At 33.3% G+C, this 20,563-nt stretch overlaps 1 protein-coding gene across 1 annotated transcript; it reads right to left on the bottom strand.

Annotated features, from left to right (window-relative positions):
* Window positions 1-1,899: 1,899 nt before the first annotated feature.
* On the bottom strand, window positions 1,900-2,853 carry LOC124097423 (olfactory receptor 13C8). Its single transcript, XM_046451912.2, has one exon. It carries the CDS (start codon window positions 2,848-2,850, stop codon window positions 1,900-1,902), a length of 951 nt encoding a protein of 316 aa, XP_046307868.1. The 5' UTR covers window positions 2,851-2,853.
* Between the last annotated feature and the right edge of the window lie 17,710 nt (window positions 2,854-20,563).

Raw genomic sequence — 20,563 nt, 5'->3', positions numbered from 1 at the left:
ATTATTGCTTTTAAAGACACCGTAAGAGAACATAAAACTGTGGCAGGGCTCTTACTTTACTACATGTAAAAGCAAGGGATAGTAGGCTCTGAGGAGACAGCACTGGTAGTCTGCTGGGTGTGGGGAATGGAGAAAAATAAATAGAACTAAAAGTAATATTGGAGGCACCTAATTGCCATGGTGAAGAACCAAAGCTGGGGTGATGCTGACAGGAACAGGAAGCAAGTGACTGAGGGGTGCAACTCCTTTATCTTCATTCAACATTCTGTTCTCCTTCTAGTGTTCTTTTGGTGAAGTCTAATGGAAGCTGGATATCAAGGGAGAAATGGGGTTTTCAGTGGCTAATCCTAAATTACAAAGTAGAAGATAGAAAAGTCTATTTGAAGCTCAGAGACAATAGTTTAATGGCATCAAAATTGTTCCCTAAAAAGTGAGGATGAAAATCTTGTGCCAGTTCAAAGACTAGGACCTAATAAATTATACCCAACACTAAAAGTTATAAAATAATGAATTGGGAGTGTGCATTTAAGTTTTTCCAGGCACTATTAAGTGATGTTCATAGATTACCTTGTTTAATATTATGATATAACAATTATTATCTATTAGCAAGGGAAGAAGGTGTTATGATAGGCTAACTGTTACAACTTATAGGAATCCATTGTCTTTCAATTTATATTAATGTCCTATATTCAATTACCTCAAACTCTTAAAAGAGCTGGGAAAAGTGATGTTTTTCTCTGTTGACCACATCAGACTCAATTTTGTGAGTTTAAGTGGGGCTTCCTCTGTAAACATGAGGGCTGCTCCACCTGGCTGCACTCTTCAGTAAATAATCTCAATTTTGGGCCATCTCTGTCTATCCCCCAAAGCTCCAAACCTTTTAGCTCCTCAGTCCTTCAAACAATTCGACCTGATCATTCATGCCACTTATTTTTGTATTGCGATATTTGTCAGTTGGGTTCTGTGTAGTTCTACTGCTTAGAAGCTGTGTGATCCAGTGAAGAGCAGAAAAGAAATCCTTCTTCCAACCTGAACTCCTCTCAAAAATCCAGCAGGAATACTTTGCCACTATGTCATCTGTATTTTACTAATTTAAATCTTAGGATTCATTATTAGGGAATTTTTTCATCTATTGTGGTCTCATTATATACCAAAGCCCAGAAAAGTTATGGTAGATGGTAAGCACATATGTATAATTCCTGTGTGTTATAACAAAGAAAACAAAAGGTAATATGTTAGCTATTAATAAATTTTAGTGACAAAATGCCAAGAGTATTTATTCAGAATATTTCATGTTTTCTTCTTGAATAACATTTGCAACCTCAGCTGTGACAGACACACATTTCTGGTTTTATACATCAGGTAGTTCACTTATTTATTTAAAAATATTTATTGGGCATTTATTATGTTCCAGGCTTTGTTATAGGTCCTTGGGATGCTGGAGGTTAATAAATACTATCCTCAGGGTGCTTATATTTGTGGTTAACAAATAATAATAAATGAACAAATTAAAAATGAATGCATAATATATATGTGCCATTTAATATTTACTTTGCTTACTAATAAAGTGCCTATTATAGGTTACAGAGTGCTTTTTAGGATATCTTTGGTTATTATTATTTTCTCAATGTTGAAGAGTGATTTCTTTTTGCTGAGTATTCCTAAGAGATTTTCAACAATTTGCATTTCTGTATTAATTATGTTTTAAACAAGGAGCATGACTCATTTCTATAGTTAGTACAAAAAATTGTATAACAGCTATTGAAATATTGCTATCACATGGTTTTGAATGATACATGGTAAATTTGTTTTCATGTGGTAATTTTCTGTTTCTGAATTTTGAGTCTGTAGCTACTTTGAATACTAAGTCATATAGTAAAAATTAGTATTCATATTTCATCAGAAAATTTTCCTACTCAGCATATTCTTAACAGCAGCCTTTACATCCTTGTTCCTCAGACTATAGATGAGAGGATTGAGCATAGGGGTCATTACTCCATAGAAGAGAGAGATGAGAGCCTCAATGATGTCTTGATTATCTGTACCAGTGGAAGTTTTAGCCTTGGGCTTTGCATACATGAAGAAGATGGTTCCATAGAATATAATCACCACTGTCAGGTGGGCTGAGCAGGTGGAGAAGGCCTTACGTTTTCCTTCAGTGGAAGGGATCCTCAGAATGGTAGCAACAATAAAAATGTAAGAGATCAAAATAACTAGCAGTGGAATAACTAGGGCAATCAGATTTGACCCTGCCATGCTGATCACATTGATTGAAATATCAGCACAGGCCAGTTTCAATACAGCCAGAATTTCACAGACAAAATGATGAATAACATTATTAGTACAAAATGGTAATTGTATTGCTAGAGATGTCTGTATCATGGAGTCAACAAGTCCAGTGACCCATGATCCAGCTGCCATGGGCACATAGACACCTTTGGTCATGATGGTAGAGTACCTCAGTGGATAGCAGATGGCCACATAGCGGTCAAGTGCCATCATGCCTAGAAGCACACATTCTGTGGCTCCCATGGCAAAGGAGAGGAACATTTGCCCCATGCACCCAGGGAAGGAAACTTTTTTCCTTAATGTCAGAAAGCTGTCAAGAATTAGAGGGACAGAAGAACTTGTGTAGCAAATGTCCAGGAAGGAAAGATTACAGAGGAAGAAATACATGGGGGTGTGTAGGTGAAAATCATAGATGATCACTGAGATGAGGACTCCATTTCCAAGCAGGATTATTAGGTACATCCACAAAACTAGCACAAAGAAAACTGTCTGGAGTTTTGGGTGGGCAGAAAGCCCCACCAAGACAAATTCTGTCAACACAGAATCATTGATTCTTTCCATGTTATACACTTTCTCCAACAGAACTCTGTGGATGATAGAACAGAAATCTGTTAATATAATATCTGCAAGAGCTGTTTTTTTTTTTTTTAAAGAATCATAGTCTGGGTTACTGAAATTTTGTATTTCGGTGCAATAGTGTAACTCTGAGAATTTTTTTTTTTTTTATTTACTATAAATCTGGCTCACTACATTGAGGATCCCAACCTGACTTTCTCAGACTTAAGAGACAGGAGCTTTGGATCCCGAACCATTTTCTTGTCATTTCTACAAGTTCTGCCTCTTGCAAAGCAGTGGCTGACAGCCTGGATTCAGCAGACAGCTGTGCTTGGTTTGGCCCTGGGTGTCTGCACTGTGTTTAAAGTGTGAATTAGAGGTCAATATTTTAAAATCATCAGCTATGGTTAAACATCTATACTTCCAGCTTGGTTCCAAATAAATGAGGATTTTTGAAAATACTGAAGCAGTTTCCATCATAAAGTTGTTACAACTGACCCATAGTCTTTGAAGCATGTCTCTTCATTCTGCTAGAGTACTCTCCTCACTCTCTTGTGTCTTGTCACTGGAGGTGAATATAGGTTGCTAATGAACATGTTGTACTTAATTGGTCTTTAATCATTTATATTACCCAACAGAATCTTATATCTATTTGAAATATTAACACAAGGCTGTCAATGCAGCAAGCCTGTCATACGGTGAGGAGCCTAGGAAAATGTTTTAAAATCTGAAGAAAAAGTGAACTTTTCAGTTTTAGCATATAATATTAATATATATCTTTATACTGATACAGAAATAAAATATAACTTTTAACTTTTTAATGGAAAAAAGGGCCCACAAAGACAAAAATTGATTAGGTTCCATCAAAATAATAGTATGGCCTGTGTGACTGAGTACCATTCTAATCTTAGTCTGTCTGCTGGTGAGGAGTGACTGTAACATATAACCTCCTTGAGTGTTTATGAAAAATCTCATTGAGGAAAGTACCTTCCTCGAGAAAAACAACAAATATTTACATTTATCCACTCTCTTCTTCAATGTAACAAGGGCTTTTATGTTTTAACAAGTATTTTTCAAAATTGGAATAATTTGAAAGTATTAAAAAAGACAATTTTATTATTGGTAAAGAAAGGTGACATTGTACATTGTAGTCTTCTCTAATTTGTTTATTTACACCTCATGCAAGAACTATCAGGTGAGGATCATCTATAATGATAGTGTTTTTATTAAAAATATATACATTTAACAATGTCACTGACATCCAGTCATTATTTTTGGTAAAGAAAATTCACACAGGAACCTATAAAACACCCAAAAAGGACAGTTTAGAAAACCAGTATTGGCAGTTATACTTGTTTTTCTTTTTCTTTTTTTTTTTAGATTTAAAAGTTAGTTGTTATATTGTTGAAAAACAAACATGCCAGTTTTTTGTCCATCTAAAATCTATTTTTTTATTGGTTGTTCAAAACATTACAAAGCTCTTGACATATCATATTTCATACATTAGAATCAAGTTGGTTATGAACTCCTAATTTTACCCCAAATACAGATTGCAGAATCACATTGGTTACACATCCACATTTTTACATAATGCCCTATTAGTAACTGTTGTATTCTGCTACCTTTCCTATCCTCTATACTTGTTTTTCAAGTGAGAAGAATGCACTATTCTTTCAGATTCTTATCACTCTTCTGTTTTTTTTTCTTAAAGAGAATTCCGAGGTCATAGTTGAAAAACTGCCCAGTGAAATAAGTAAGAATTAATATTAAAATCTGTATTTTAAATAATTTCAATGATAATAAAATAGTGTTTGTGTTTTGGTAACCCTCTGCTACATACATTTCTAAAGAGACAGGATTGCTATTTTGTGAGACATAGAGTGCCCTTCCTTAAATATTTGGTAACTATCACTGCAAATCATGGTATAAAAAACCTGAATAAAAAAATGTTATGATTTTGGAGATGTGAAAACACATTTAGTGAAGTTCAATTCATAATTTTCATATAATTTATCTGAAGTTCACAAAGCAGAAGGTAACTTCCTAAATTTGAAAGAAAGCCCATATCAAATTACTATTTGCTAGTAATTAATGGAGATAGCTATTTCATTCTTATTAATATTTGTTACAAGGTTAGAATGTCCATTCTTACAGCCTCCATTTAACATAGGCTTAGCAATTTCTGGTAAAAATCATTAGACAAGAAAATAACAGAAGTAATGTTAAATAAAGGCTAAAAATCTATATGACCTAGGGGGAAAAATAGTAAAATTTATGGCTATAAGATCAATGGAAAAATCAACAGTTCTCTTTACATTTATAAATTAATGATTAGAAAACTTTAGAAATGTAATAACAATAATAAAAGAATAAAGCCCCTGGACCTTTTAAAGTCTGAATGAGATCTTTCAATAAATCCTTTAAAATTATGATATAGAGAATAACAAACTATGAATAATTGTGAAGGTATAACTTATTAATCAATGATATAAAAATGCAATAGTCTGCCCCTGCCAACCCCATTACATCCAACTGAATCCACTCATAATGTACCCAAATTTTTATTTTAAGGAATGTAAGTACTCATTTAAAAAGTTGTATGGAAGAATAAAAGTACACAATTTAACATACACAATTTTATAAAAGAAAAATAAGGAAGAATCTGTATTTGGGATACACTACAAAGCCCCAATAATAGAAATAGTATAATAATAGTGCACGTACATTGAAATAATCCAAGGTTAAAGAAAAGAGATCATAGATAGAGACACATGTACATATGGGAGCTAGATAAAAATTGTGAAGGCAAAGCAGCAATGGAGTGAAAATTTAGTAGATAATGTTAGGAAAATGTCTTTTATATTAAAAAAGAGATTAAATTAGAATTTGGGTTACCAAAGAGACAAAATTAGACATTTGGGTCATCATACGTACATAAAATTGGAAACCAAATGGATTACAGATATAAATGTGAAAAATGAAAATTTTCAATTAATGAGCTAATATAGTATATCTTTGTGAACTAAACAGTCTTTCAAAATCTCAAATGTCATCAACTATAAGCAAAAGTTGGTGGTTTTAATTATATCAAAATAAATAATTTCTTTTCAATGAAGTACATTAGATATAAAGTTAATAGAATGTAGAAGCTGATTATAAGGGATAATCATACAGGGGATAACCGACAAGGGGTCAATATTATAATGGATAAAAAAATCTTGATAATTGAAAATGTAAAACTTTAAACCAAAAGAAAATTGGTCAAAGGGTATACAATAGCAGTTTACAGAAGTGGTTTCCTAAATGGCTGACAAGTATATGGAGAGATGCTCAAACTTAGAAAATCTGAGAAATGCTTATTAAATTCTCAGAAACAACATTTTATAGTAATGTTACAGTAGAAAATCTGAAAATGTTTATTAAAGGTTCAAAAGTGATCACTTAAACAGGCATGAAATATTACTTATTTTTATTGGAAAAGTAAAATCACCCCAAAATGGCAGACATGGGGGCAGGTAGGATTCACTGATACAATGGAAAGTTTTCTGGCTAAATTAAAATTGGGTAGAACCTAGGGATTCCAGTCCTGGGAATGTTTCCTAGTTTAGTCTGTCCTTGGGCTAAAGAAGACAAGCATGATGTTAATCATTGCACTTTTTGTGGCAAAAGAATGTCAGAGGCAAACTGTATTTTCAGAGTATTGGTTCTACCACATGTGAATATGCACAATGGTACACTCTACAGAAATTGGAAGCAAATGGACTATTAATACAGTAATATAAATAAATTCCTGAAAAAATAAGCAGCAGTGTGATCTACATCACTGTAAAATTATTAAAATTAAAAATACATATTTTACCAGGATACATGCATGTATAGAGACAAATCAAACACATCACTGTGAGATGGGAGAGAGAATGTAAGTGGAATCAGTGATTGTGGGGAAATATAGGAGGCTTTGTAAAGACTGAGGAAAATAACATAGGGAAGTAGGAAATAAAATACAGAGGTGAATGATTAATTAAAGCCTAAATATAAAAGAAAAAGACAAACAAAAGTACATGCATAAATCAAAGAGTATATATATATATATATATGGCATAGTCAACAAAGAAATGCTGATAAAAAACAGTAGTTTAAATGGAAGGAGGTATCATAAAAATTAAAATAAAAAGAATTGATTCATGATGCCATATACAAATAATATTTAATAGATTAAAAGGGAAAATGAGTCATTTAAAAGAAAAAAAATAAATCAAAGCTTAGTTTGACCAAACCTTTTTTAAAGTCAAACTTTTTATCTAGGTAAATTTTTTTAAAAAGTCATAGAGTGATTGGTCAACAATAAAGGAGAATGAAAAGAAAATTAGGTCCTGTGGTCCCACTGGAAAGGTTTTTCCTTAGTGTGACTCAAATAAATCTGGCATTGGTATTAGCCCTGATTAATGGAGGAGTGTTCATCAGGATCATGTATGTTTCTCATCAGTACTCAACTTTGACCTGTGTTTTGTAGATTTGTAATCATTGCTTTTCAGGGAAATCATGGGCTCCTTCTTTAGCTTATAGAGAACTTGACTCATAATTCATCTTCCTTTGGAAATAGACACATGGCAGTTCATTTTAGGTCAAATTGATATCAAAAAGTTTTTATTTTCCTTGGCAAAAAGAAAATCTTCCTGTTTCCCCTGAGTTTCCAGTTCACTTCTGTCCCTGGTGACTAATGTACATCTAGTTTAGCTTGAAGAAGTGGCTAAAGCTTTTTGGGTCCTTCATAGGTAGATCTTGGGTGCTTCACTTACTAAAGTTATTAAGTGCCTCTTTCTGCCTGGATTTTCAGTATCTTTCACTTCTGAGTGTGAAAGTCACTTCACCAGAAACTCAGAATAAAAGAAAACCAAAAACCATATCAGTTAATAAGTTACAGGATTGGTGCTGGGGGATGGGGTTGTGGTGGGAGTGTGTGTGTGTGTGTGTCTGCACGAGCGAGTGCTGTTTGAACCTTTCATACACATTTTTTTTTTTTTTTTTTTTTGCTAAAGACAGTCTTCTTTCCTCCTTTTCCTCTGAGAATTTCTCTTCTAGAAGTAGTAAATTCATTGAGACTTTGTTCATAGTTTGAAACAGTACACATTCATTTTGTCTATGGTTTTTCTATATGGACCCCCCCAGGGTGTATTGAACACTATAGGAAATCATCCTCAAACACATATAAACTGAAAAGAATATTTGCTGCCACCTCCTGGGAGCTTTGTGGAATTGCGCTAATGTTCTAGCTTCTGGCTTTGGGAGTTCACTTATGTATTGGGACTAACAGAGGCTCATTAGTTGGATCTTAAGTTTCATTGTTATCACATATGTTAAAATTATGGTAGAGAGTAGGAACATAAAACCCATTTCGTTCTTTCTTGGGTCATATTTAGTTACAATTAAAAGGTAACTCAAAGTTACTTTCTTGGTCAATGAATAAGTAAAAGATAAAGAAGCACTGATTATAGAAACTTGGTTCAAGGAACTTCCAGAAAGGGTTAATAGAAGAGGAAGTTTACATCCATTATTATTTACAGAGAATTATATATAATAAGAATTGCATTTATATTAGGTATAGGAATCATCATAATTGTCTCTTACAAAGTTTGAATCCCACAATTTTTTAATATGTTATAATATAACCACACGGGTGATATGATATCTGAGCTAACACATGATATCTCAGAAAACATTTTAAAAATCTTTTCAAACATAGTTCCCATAGTTATGGCCATATTATTTGACCACAAGATGGTCAGATTATAATATTGCAGTTCTATATATTTGGGACAGAGATTTTAAAAAAAACAGATTACAGGTACAGTAACAGTGTTCATATTGCTTGTCTACTGAAGAAGATGAGGGATAACACACCAATTTACATTGATATTTCTAGGTTAAAGCACCACAGAGGGGAATCCAATGTACCTTCTATCTTAAGAATTGGTGGTGGGTGGGAGAGAAAGGAATAGATGCTTTTCAAGAGGCAGATGTGACATTAGAAGAGAACACTGAACTTAGAGTACCTACATTTGAAACTCAAAGACTTGGAACCATTTTTCCCCCTCTTCTTTAAGTAAGGGCAGTTTGTACCTAAGAGTTTTGTTGTGAATGGTACTCAGAGGATGGTCTAAAATATAATACAAATCTCCATGACGCTACTGAAAACTCAATAGATGAAAAAGTTAAACCATATACAATTAACATCCATAATTTGAGGAAGAGTATTTACATAACAAGAAGATGACTTTGATGTCATTTCTGTACCCCTGAGTCTGAGGAATGTTTTTTTTTCCCTTTGGTTTGAGACTGGCTTTCTTCCTTAATAGCATTTCCTTTGTAGCCTTAAGAAATGCTTTCCATTTTATGTGATAGTTGGCAGGATAAAGCAAGGGGGTTCAAATGAGAATCAGTAAACAGTGTGCTCCTCCTATTATTTTCTTCAAGTTTCCACTTACCTGTAGTGTATCCTTCAGGTAATACCAATAGGTGAGTCTGTCTAAAATATTCTAACTCACAGGCCCAGTATTCTAGTTCAATCTCAGAAAAAAAGAAAATGGTGTAAGATGGTCCATGGTTCATTGAGAACTTTGTGGTGATATAAATATTTCTCTACATTCTGAGCTCCAGAAATATCTTCCAAAGGACTAGCTATTAACACAGGAAGGCAATTTAAATTCTTTCTTGGAAAAGATAGGGAGGGGCCTAATATTTGCAACAAATTAAAGTCAGGAATATAAGCATAGAAAATTAAAAACTTTTCAAAACTCTAGGGGGAATGTTGTCAGACCTCATTATGTCCTATAATTGGTACATTTTTGTGTTGACAAAATTCAAATAAGGAATATATTGCAACCCACATTACCACAGTATTTGAAGACTTTACGGATGATCTATGGTAAAGTATGCCATTCTTTATGAGTTAAGTCCTCTTCAACCTGGAGGAGTAGAGGTAATAAATACCATCAGTGTGCAGGGGTTATTGTGCATATTTCCCATTCTTCTGCCCTAGGATGTTGTATTCCTATCTGTTAAAATTTTTCCCCATTTTTTTCTAAATCTCTGTTATCTGTCCAGGTCTATTGTCATTATTTCCTATCCTAATGAACCAACATCCCTTTATCATATATTTTTTATTGGTTCATAATAGTCATACATAACATTAGGCCTTATTTTGACATAATTATAAATGCTTAGAGTATAGTTTGCTCCAATTAAGTCCTCAGTACTTATCTTTGCCCTCCCCCTCCTCCAACCTCCTGTTTCCTTTCCTTTATTCTACCTATCTTTCTATTTATTTACATTTTCTTAAAAAATTAGTTTCTTGTGGATAGACATGATGATATTCACTTAGTATATTCATATGGTACACTGGAAAGTTAGCTAAGATTAATTCAATTATTTTCCCCTTAACCTGTCAATCTTCCCTCCCTATCAATCCCCTTCTTCCACATCCTTGATCTTTCTTCTATTGTACCAAAATCTGTTTAAAGCAGTTAATGTGGACCAATAGGCCAGTAAGTTGATTCATGCTAAGGCTCATAGATCTATGTTCAAGTCCTTTTTAGAATGTTTTGGTCCAAGTCATCTTATACACAAACTTGTTGTTGCCTTTAATGACATATTGCTTAAGTAGAGTTTGAATCCACATTTTGGACCCCAATGTTGACTTCTTCAGGATACTATCATACCTCCAAATACACTTTAGATTGACATGCCAAAGAACTTCCCATAGATCCCTCAGAAAACAGTGGTCCTATCAGTGGTAGGTTTGTAAGCCCAATAAGTTACCTTAACCTAACCATGGCTTCCTCCCTTCTTCCCTCCTTCTCCTTTTGTAATGGGGTCTTGTTATGTTTCCCAGGCTTGCATCCTCAAATCTCCTGGGCTGGGGGATCCTCCCACTTCAGTCTTCCGAGTGTTTGAGTGTTTGGACTATAGACACATGCTACCATGCCTTGCTATCTGAGAAATTATAAAAATGTATACCATGTTATTATAAAGTTTTTCTGAAAGTAAGAAGCACTGCTAATACTCATTGAGCAGATTTATCTTTCTATTTTCAAGGGGCTATTGTAAACAAGTGAAAAGATTGTTTCCTTTGAGGTTGAGCGTCTGCTTTCTCTACTTGAGTAGATATGACGCTGCTTCTTTAGCATCCTTTGTAACTGATCATGGGGAGAGGCCTATTTTTCTATGGGGTAAGAAATTCCTCGGGGAGATTAACATAGGGACCAAACACATGGCAGGCCTTTTTATGTATGCTATGGACACCTCCAATTATCCTTCATTTCATATTCTTGAATATGCAATTTCCATTTAAAAGTGAACCCTGTGTGCATTTCTGTATTAGAATGTTCTTTTCATATACTTCATAACATGCATATTTCAGTTCCAAAGTAATTTTCCATATTTCCATAATAGAAGAAATCTAAATTAATGCTCAGTTGGCCAACTATTGTCTTCCAAAAGGCATAAAACTTGAGGCTTCCTCCAATAATTATCTATGAAAAGTCTCAGTGGTATTCCCAGGATAAAAGTAATGGAATTTGGTTAAAAGCTTTCATCAGTGTGATGACATATTGTGGACACTTCTGATTATATTTGAGAATTGGGATTTCATCTCCTGGGACGTACATTTGAATATTCTTTGGAGCTCCAAGAGTACCTGCTGCTATTCAGAGCCCCACTCAAATCTAGCTTTTCTCAATCTCCTGGCAGCTTCATAAATAAAGAATAATAACGTTTCTTGATATGACATATGATTTCTCTACAAATCAATCAACCTGATCAATTAAGTGCTTTTGATTTGGAGGCCATAGAACAATACCTTACTTGGATTGATAAAGGAAGAAATAATAATAGACCAAATAATTCCTAAGACAATATTGCTGTTTGCTTGGCCTTGTATTTTAGCAAGTTTAATCAGCCAGTCCCCTGGTGGTTATATTATTTATCATCGCTTGTAATTCAGTCTTAAATATTCAGATTAAGATATCAGCATTTTGTCATCAGAATAATGAACAGTAATTTACAATTGCTTGAGTGTGCCACCTCAACAGAATGTGGCAATAAACAGGAGAATTTAAATGTCTTCTGGGAGCATAGTAATTATGTATTGGAATCCACTCATACTGGATTTAAATTTCTTCTGAAATAGAAATAAAGAATATGCTATTAAAATAGATCATAAAATAATAGTACATATCTTGAATTGTTAATGCCATGTCAGTTATGGCTAAGCAACCACATTATTTAGTCCTCAGTAGCCAATCATAAACCTCATTGGCTACAGGTCATACTGGATGATTATACAAAAAAGTTGTGGGTACTAATACATACATTTTTTTTTTTTTTGTATATCCAGGATTGAACTCAGGGGCACTCAACCACTGAGCCACATTCCCAGCCCTATTTTGTATTAGAGACAGGGTCTCACTGAGTTGCTTGGTGCCTTACCATTGATTGCTGAGGCTGGCTTTGAACTCATGACCCTCTTGCCTCAGCCTCCTGATTAGAGGCATGTGCCACTGCGCCTGGCATACATACATCTTACAGAGTTCCTTGATGTATATTATGAATTTGATTGTATTCTGATAGTTCTTAAGTTCCCATGTGGCTTATTCTTTTAGAAAAGAATAAACAGAAGATTTGTATGACCCAATGGTTTGGCTAAGTGAAGTGTCCTCCACTCAAACATATAATACATATCCAGTAATAATTTTTGGTAGAGGTGATACAATATACACACATTGCTTTCATTTTTAAATTAAGACTTTGAGACATTTTTATATCTCTCAAAAGAAAAGCCTAAGTCTTGATGGCTTCAATGGTGAATTCTACCAAACATTGGAGAAAGAATTAATGTTGATCCTTTATAAATTTTTCCAAAAAGTTGAAGATGAGGGACCCCTTTTAAAATCATTTTAGGAAGCCAGCATTGCACTTTAAATTAATCTACTTTCAATTAATAATACTAGTAGACTAAATAATCCTAATAGACTCCCCTCCCCATCATTAAATGGCATTTTGGAAAGTTAAGCTAGAAAATCTATGCATTCTCTTGTTCTTCTACTTCACCTTCCTCTCAAATGAGTACATGAAATGACCTGAGCAGTTGGAGAAGTTGTCTGTGTCATAAGCATAATATTAGGGGACACTTCAGTGTCATTGTATAATCAATCCAAATTTTCTTGCATTCTCAATGTCTTTGGAGCTTCAGAAAGATGATTGCATTTAGTCTCTAATGGTGGAATTTGATTATTCCATCTTTAAGGTATTCTTTGTGTAGCTCCATCTTTATCCACCTCATCAGATTGGAAGTTTTTCCATCTACCTAGATCTTTTAAGGTTGTAGTTAATTTAGTATCCTGAGTAAGTCTGCAATAAATCTTTCTCTTTTTTTAAAGAAAAAAATTTGTAGTTGTAAGTGGCAGAATGCCTTTATTTTGTTTTTTTAATTTTTATGTGGTGCTGAGGATCGAACCCAGTGCCTCACGCATGCTAGACAAGCACTCTGTAGCTAAGTGACAGCCCAGCCCTGTAACAAATCTTTCTATTCAACTATTCTGAAAGTAATGGAACTATCTCCCTCTATGCTAATGCATAAAATCCAAGTTAATATTGGGTTAGCTGGAAGTTGATGACATTCATTTACAGTATGATCTAACTCTTTGAATAATATCCCTGCATCTCTAATGTCTCTTGATTTTCAGCTCTTACAATATATATTATCTTAGTAGTGACTATGGATTAAATGGAGGTCACAATCCAATCAAAGAATTATCTTCCTAACTCCGTGTTAGTGCCTGTCCTTCCTCATTTCAGACAGGCTATTGTGGACTTGGCAATCTTAGGATCACTCTGGTATTTTCATTTTTGGTAAAGCAGCCCAGGTAACAAATTGGCTTAACTTCCATCCATCTGAACTTCCTGTTAATCCATTTAGTTCTTTTCTCAGCTTTAGATCTATCAGCCACAAGTTCCACTGATATGTATTTCTTCTTCTCAATGCTGATAGAGCTACTGTGACATTAAGTAACTGGTGGCCTTGGAGCTATATATTTTTAATAATTTTAGTATATTAACAAAACCATGTTACTAATGGTTTCTTCCCCACCTCCCCACAATTTACCTTTTTTTCTTCTGAATAAAGCCTTAACTCTCATTTAAATTACGGAGATGAAGGTGTTTCAGATATCCTCATGTCACCAATTGCAACAGTTAACAGATTTTTATGTAGGTTTGAGTAATTGAAGCTCCACAGGGTATAGTCACATAGATTTTAATAGAGATAAAAGATACAACATCTCAGCAAATGAAATAGCAGTCACAGTGAGGTCCAAAATCTTCCAGTAGCAGTTCCAGGATTTTCCTCATTCTCACAGGATATATTTTATTTTTGGATTGTGAAATGCCAAGATATGTACCAAAATGGTTTGGTCCCTAGAGAGACAAAGCTCAAGTTTGGTAAGAGGTCTTTTATACTCCACTGTTCCTGTATTTAAAATATGGCATGTAAAAAAGCTATACGCAAATCATTATCATAAACAATCTAGTACAGTGTACCTCCAGCAGAGTTTCAGACTATAAATAGTATGTTATTATTTAATAGGATATTTCATTCTTTTCTTGACCAGGCATCAGTCCCCAATTTCCCAGTGTTCGTGGAGGTAAACATAGACAACTAACACATTCATGAAGCTCTTCATTTTACAGCAAACTTGATTTTTTTTTACCAGTCTCCTATATTCTATAGCTAATGTAACATAATAAAAAAGAAAAACTGCATATTTCCATTAGTTTTATAGAATGCATTGGATTGGAATAGAGTTTCAAATTTCTTTTCTTGCTTGATAAATTATAACACCTAATCAGATTAGTGAACTCCCAGCTTTGTCTCTGATACTGCTTAAACTACTCTTAAGTACTATTTCCGCCATCTTTTAAAAAATATTTTCCCTCCCTCCTCCATTTTTGTTCTGTATCTCTCTTCTTTATAACTCACCACTACAGCAGGTGTTTGAGTTGATGACTCAGTTACAAAAAGGACAATCTAGCTTTTTATTGATATTCAATTTAAAATTCACTATTGAAGAAACAAATTGCTTAGATGATTTGCTTCACATTAAAGCAATGGTGAGAAGGCTTTTAAAACTCCAATCTTGTTAGTCTTTGCCTAAGTAAAACAAACAAAAACCTCAAATTAAAATGAGGATAAAAAATTATTCCAATGTCTGAATTGAGATAATGTTGCATATTGAAGAAAATGAAGCTAGTAGTGTTTTGGGAAATTAATCAGGTGATAGGTTGGAAAGATGATCATAGCAATATTGTGAGTCTTATCTATCAGACTCTGGTATAAGAATATGCAGTTCTGCTAATAAGTTCTATTTTGAAGTGCCTTATAAGGCATTACACTCTAATGAACTTTTTGTGATCTTTTAGAATTACTAGGCACATTAAATTGGAGAAGAGGAAATTACTGTAGAAACTCAATGCTATTATATCTTACATCATTTTCAACTACTCATCAAATTGTAATACAGTCATTACTTTATAGGTTTGTTTACTCCATATGTTCAAATCTTGAGGAAAGGGAATGTAGCAATTTCCTTCTCTTGCAAATAATGTTCAGAAATGTTGCTCATATGCAATAGTAGATATGAATATGTTTTATGAACTTCAAGATTCTGTAATATTTACTATGAAAAATATAATTCATAAGAAATAAAGATAAAAATACTGTTTTAATAAAATTGTCTCTTAGAGTCCATATAAAACTGGTGAAAACTAGTTAATATATTATAATATATATTTATTTTAAAAAGCTTGTTATTCTCGATATGGAGAAGAAAAATATGCAACTAATTTTAATTTTTATTATTTCACTGATGAAGATGTTTATTAAGTATGTCATGGATCAATTTTGATTGTAAAATCTTAAGTAAATCCATTCCAATAAAGTAATAAGATTTTTCTAAATAAATGAAAAAAAAAGTTTAACATCCTTAGTGGAGAGATACAAATCAAACTACACTGAGATTCCATCTCACTTCAGTTATAATGGCAATCATCAAGAATACAAATAACAATAATTTCTGGTGAGGATTTGTGGGAAAAGGTATGCATTGTTGGTAGGACTGAAAATTAGTACAGTTGCTTTAGAAAACAGTATGAAGATTCCTCTAAAGATTAGAAATGGAACCACTATATGACTCAGCCATCCCATTCCTTTGTATCTATCCAGAACACCTCAAATCAGCACACTACACTGATACATGAATACCAACATTTATAGCAACACAATTCACAATGGCTAAATTATAGAACCCACCTAGGCCTCTGTCAACAGATGAGTGGGTAAAGAAAGTACATACACACTCATAAAGGAGTTTTACTCAGCCATAAAGAAGAATGAAATGATGTCATTTGTGAGTATATTGATGGAACTGAAGAACATTATGCCAAGTGAATTAAGCCAAACTCAGAAAGTCAAGGGTTAAATGTTTTCTCTCCTATGTGGAAGCTAGAGAAAGAAAGAGGAGAAAAAAGGATTAATAAAAATGAATCTCAGGAAAATAGAAGGGAGACCAATAGAGTAAGAAAGGGGACTTAGTAGGTAGTAAGGGGAGGAGGGGAAGGCAAGGGAAACTACTGAGAAAGGAAATCTACAATTTACGTTATGTCCATGTACAAATAGACCAGTCACACATACACACACACACACACACACACACACATGATGGACTAATTAAATCACAATAACAATAATAGAAGGAAGATAAATAGAGCAGAGCAAGTGGATTGGAGAAGGAGGAGAGGAGGGAAAGGGAAGGTACTGGGAAATGAAACTAATCAAATTATATGCCGGTACAAATATGGTATAATGAATCCCACTATTATGGAGAATTATAGTTTACCAATAAACAGAACTATTTGGAATTTAAAGAATGTAATGAAGTTTTCTAAAATTGTACTTAAACTATATTCATTGAAAACCATGTTGTTAGTGGTTTCTTATCCCCTTGAATTTACCTTTCTAATGTAAGAGTTGTCAAAAGTATTCTTTCCCTTATGTAAATAATGTGACCATTATATGTTACGTAGGTTTAGTGCAACTCTTTTCTCAGTCCTTAGTTCCTTGTAAAATTCTCAACTGAACATTGTATCCCCAATGTCCAGTAAAGGGTTTGTACATAGTGGTATTCAGCATATATTTTTGACTAAATTAATTTATTAAGTAGGACACTAGAAGAATTTCTCAATTCTTTTTTTAAACTTTAATTTGTTATATATGACAACAGAATGCATTATAATTCATATTATACATATAGAGTACAATTTTTCATATCTCTGGTTGAACTCAAAGTAGAGTCACATCCTTCATATCTTCATACATGTACTTAGGGTAATGATGACCATCACATTCCACTGTCTTTCTTACCCTCGGGACCCCTCCCTTCCCCTTTCTCCCCTTTTCCCCTTTGTCATATCTAGAGTTCATTTAATCCTCCCATCCCCACCCCAAAGCATATTATAAATCAGCATTCTTCAATCAGAGAAATCATTTGGCATTTGGTTTTTTGGGACTGGCTAATTTCACTTAGCATTATATTTTCCAGCTTCATCCATTTACTTGCAAATGCCATCATTTTATTCTTTTTTAATGCTAAATAATATTTCATTGTGTATATACACCACATTTTCTTTATTCATTCATCTACTGAATGGCATCTATGTTGGTTCCACAGTTTAGCTATTGTGGAGCAGGTGGCATCACTATACTGAGCTTAAACTATACCACAGAGCAATAGTAACAAAAATGGCATGATGTTGGCACCAAAATAGACTTGTAGACCAATGGTGCAGATTAGAGGACACAGAAACTAACTCAAATAATTACAGTTATCTTATATTTGACAAAAGCACCAAAAACATACATTGGAGAAAATATAACCTCTTCAACAAATGGTATTGGGAAAATTAGAAATCCATATGCAACAAAATGAAATTTAACCCTTATCTCTGACCATGCACAAAACTCAACTCAAAGTGGATGAAGGACCTAGGAATTAAACCAGAGAACCTGCACCTAATAAAAGAAAAGGTAGGCCCAAATCTCCATCATGTCAGATTAGGCCCCAACTTCCTTAATAAGACTCCTTTAGCGCAAGAATTAATATCAAGAATCAATAAATGGGATGGATTCAAATTAAAAAGCTTCTTCTCAGGAAAAAAAAAAACAATTAGTGAGGTGAATAGAAAGCCTACTAATTGGTAAACAATTCTTATCACACTCACATTAGACAGAGCACTAATCTTTAGAATATATAAAGAACTAAAAAATCTTAACACCAAAAAAACAAATAACCCAATCAATAAATGGGCCAAGGAACTGAACAGACACTTCTCAGAAGATATACAATCAACAAATATAAGAATTTTTCAATTCTTAAAACTAGAAACAGTAAACCCTGATTTCCAAAAATAAAAATTGTTTAAAAATATATTTTAAAGAGATTTGTCACCTAAAATATTAAACTTCATAGTTTTTACTAATTAAAATATTAATAATGACATTGTGACTTTGAACACTTTCTGAGTTTTCTCACATATAGAAAGTGAAAACTTAATTGGTTTCTGTCATGTTCTTTAGCTTAAAACTTCTGTGATATTAAATTAAAACATAAAAAAATTCCAGGCATTATTTTAATTTGTATTGATTTAAATTATCTTGATATTTTGGAATATTTTAGATTTATACACAAGTTGCAAAGATAGTGAAAGAGTTTTTATACTTGTAATCTTGATGAATGGGATTTTATAATTGATAGTTATTCAAGTACTACTGTGTAACCTTGGAACATTATTTTATTACTTCATACCTTAGTTTACTCATTTATAAAAGGATAAATCCTACTATATAATTTCTACAGAATTTCCCAGCTTTAAGATTCTCTGGCTTTAAATATAAAACACAGTGCTGACATGTTCTTTTTTGTATTTTAATGCTAATATATTGTGTTTTCTAGTATGTATTTGTGTCTCTGTGCATGCATAAGTACCACTCCTGCTTTGTTTAACAAATTGTTATTTCTCAGAAGCCCAACATTGTATGACAAATTTCAGTATATCTACCCTATAGCTTAATAGACTTTCCTAAAACACTTTAATTCAATAATGTGTTATCTACTTACCTGAACTTATTCCCAGAATAATTCATTCTGGATTAAATTTTTTTTTTATCTTAACATATGGGTTTACTTTTGTCTTGTGGTTTTTTACTTATTGTATAGTTTGGCTGTTTGTCTTCATTCCAAACAAGGTTGGGGATGGCATTCAAAAAGAATAAAGATGCAGTAAGGTAAAAATTGAATAATAATACATTTAATTCACAGTGATTAGTTGCTTTATTTCAATAATAATACCTAGTTCATTTTTTTTCAATAATGACATTACATCATTTTGCCAATTATAGTTTGAATTATTAATCTCTTTGAATTAACTTTGCTTTGGTAGATATATTTTAAGCAAAAAAGCTCTCACATTTCAGAAAATATCTTAGATGAACATTTGCCCTGTTTCCAAAAGGTAAAGGGCAGAGGAATGTTATTTTTGAGCTTTAGTTCAGTCTCAACCAACACATTCACAACACCAGATTTAATTGGGTGTGTGGGAAACTGTCCCTAACGCATCAGAAGTTTCTCCATTGCACAGATCCTTCACTCCAACTTCAAATTGTTTGGGGAATTGGGGAACAATTATAATCACTGTTGCATAATAAATATTTACTCTCCTGCCTGGGTGGTATCAAGCATGGTTTATTGAACTTGACTTTAATTCAGACTGCTGACATAAACACTATGAAAAAAGTCCTGGTTCCTATAGGAGGTGGAAATAATTTATCATGATCCGGGTGAGTCCTGCATACTAGAATCTGTACCATAACTCAACCAAACTCTATCTATAATAAATGTTATTAATATGAATCTGTACTATAAATAACCTGAAGCAATACAGGCAGGCTCCATTTTATTTTCTCCAAATGCAGCTGCAAATTATTGTTGTATTTTTATTTGCATAATATCTGTTAATTCTAAAAGTAATCTCCGTATACTATCTTATCATTTCCTTGCCATATTCTTACAAGAAAATTAAGGTAGGTGTTTTTCTCAATGATATACAAATGAGAAAATTGAGGTCATCAATTACAAAGAACTTCAAACCAAAGGCTGATTCTAGTCTGAGGCACTATTCCATTTTGCTAGATCCATATCATAGATAGTCCAATGAGCCCCATGTACTTGCAGTCCATGAACTGGTGATTGCATACATAGTAAGGCAACTTGTTAGTACTGATGGAAAGATGATTAAAACCTTTTGCAGGTGAACAATTCGGACATTATTAAGTTGCCCTGAATTAGAATCCACAAGTACCACACAGGGAAATTGCTCAAATGTCAAGAAAATAAACATTGATGTATTCAGTCAAAACCCATCTGCTGTGTGTAGCCACTCTGTTAGAGTTGGGTATAGAGGGATGAATAAGGAAGGCAGTGATTCCCTATTTCTCTTGTAATCTCCTAATAAACATGGTAGCCAATTTAAAGTGCTAGGAGCAAAAGAAAAACAAAGACAACAAGACAGGCCTGGTTTGAGGTAGATTTGAATTGGCAAGACATTCCAACTC

Source organism: Marmota monax, unplaced genomic scaffold (assembly GCF_021218885.2).
Source record: "Marmota monax isolate L192 unplaced genomic scaffold, Marmota_monax_Labrador192_F-V1.1 WCK01_AAM20220418_F8-fsc00020, whole genome shotgun sequence".
Classification (NCBI taxonomy): domain Eukaryota; kingdom Metazoa; phylum Chordata; class Mammalia; order Rodentia; family Sciuridae; genus Marmota; species Marmota monax.
The sequence above is the reverse complement of the archived record's forward strand: the minus strand, read 5'-3'. Positions and strand labels throughout refer to the sequence as shown.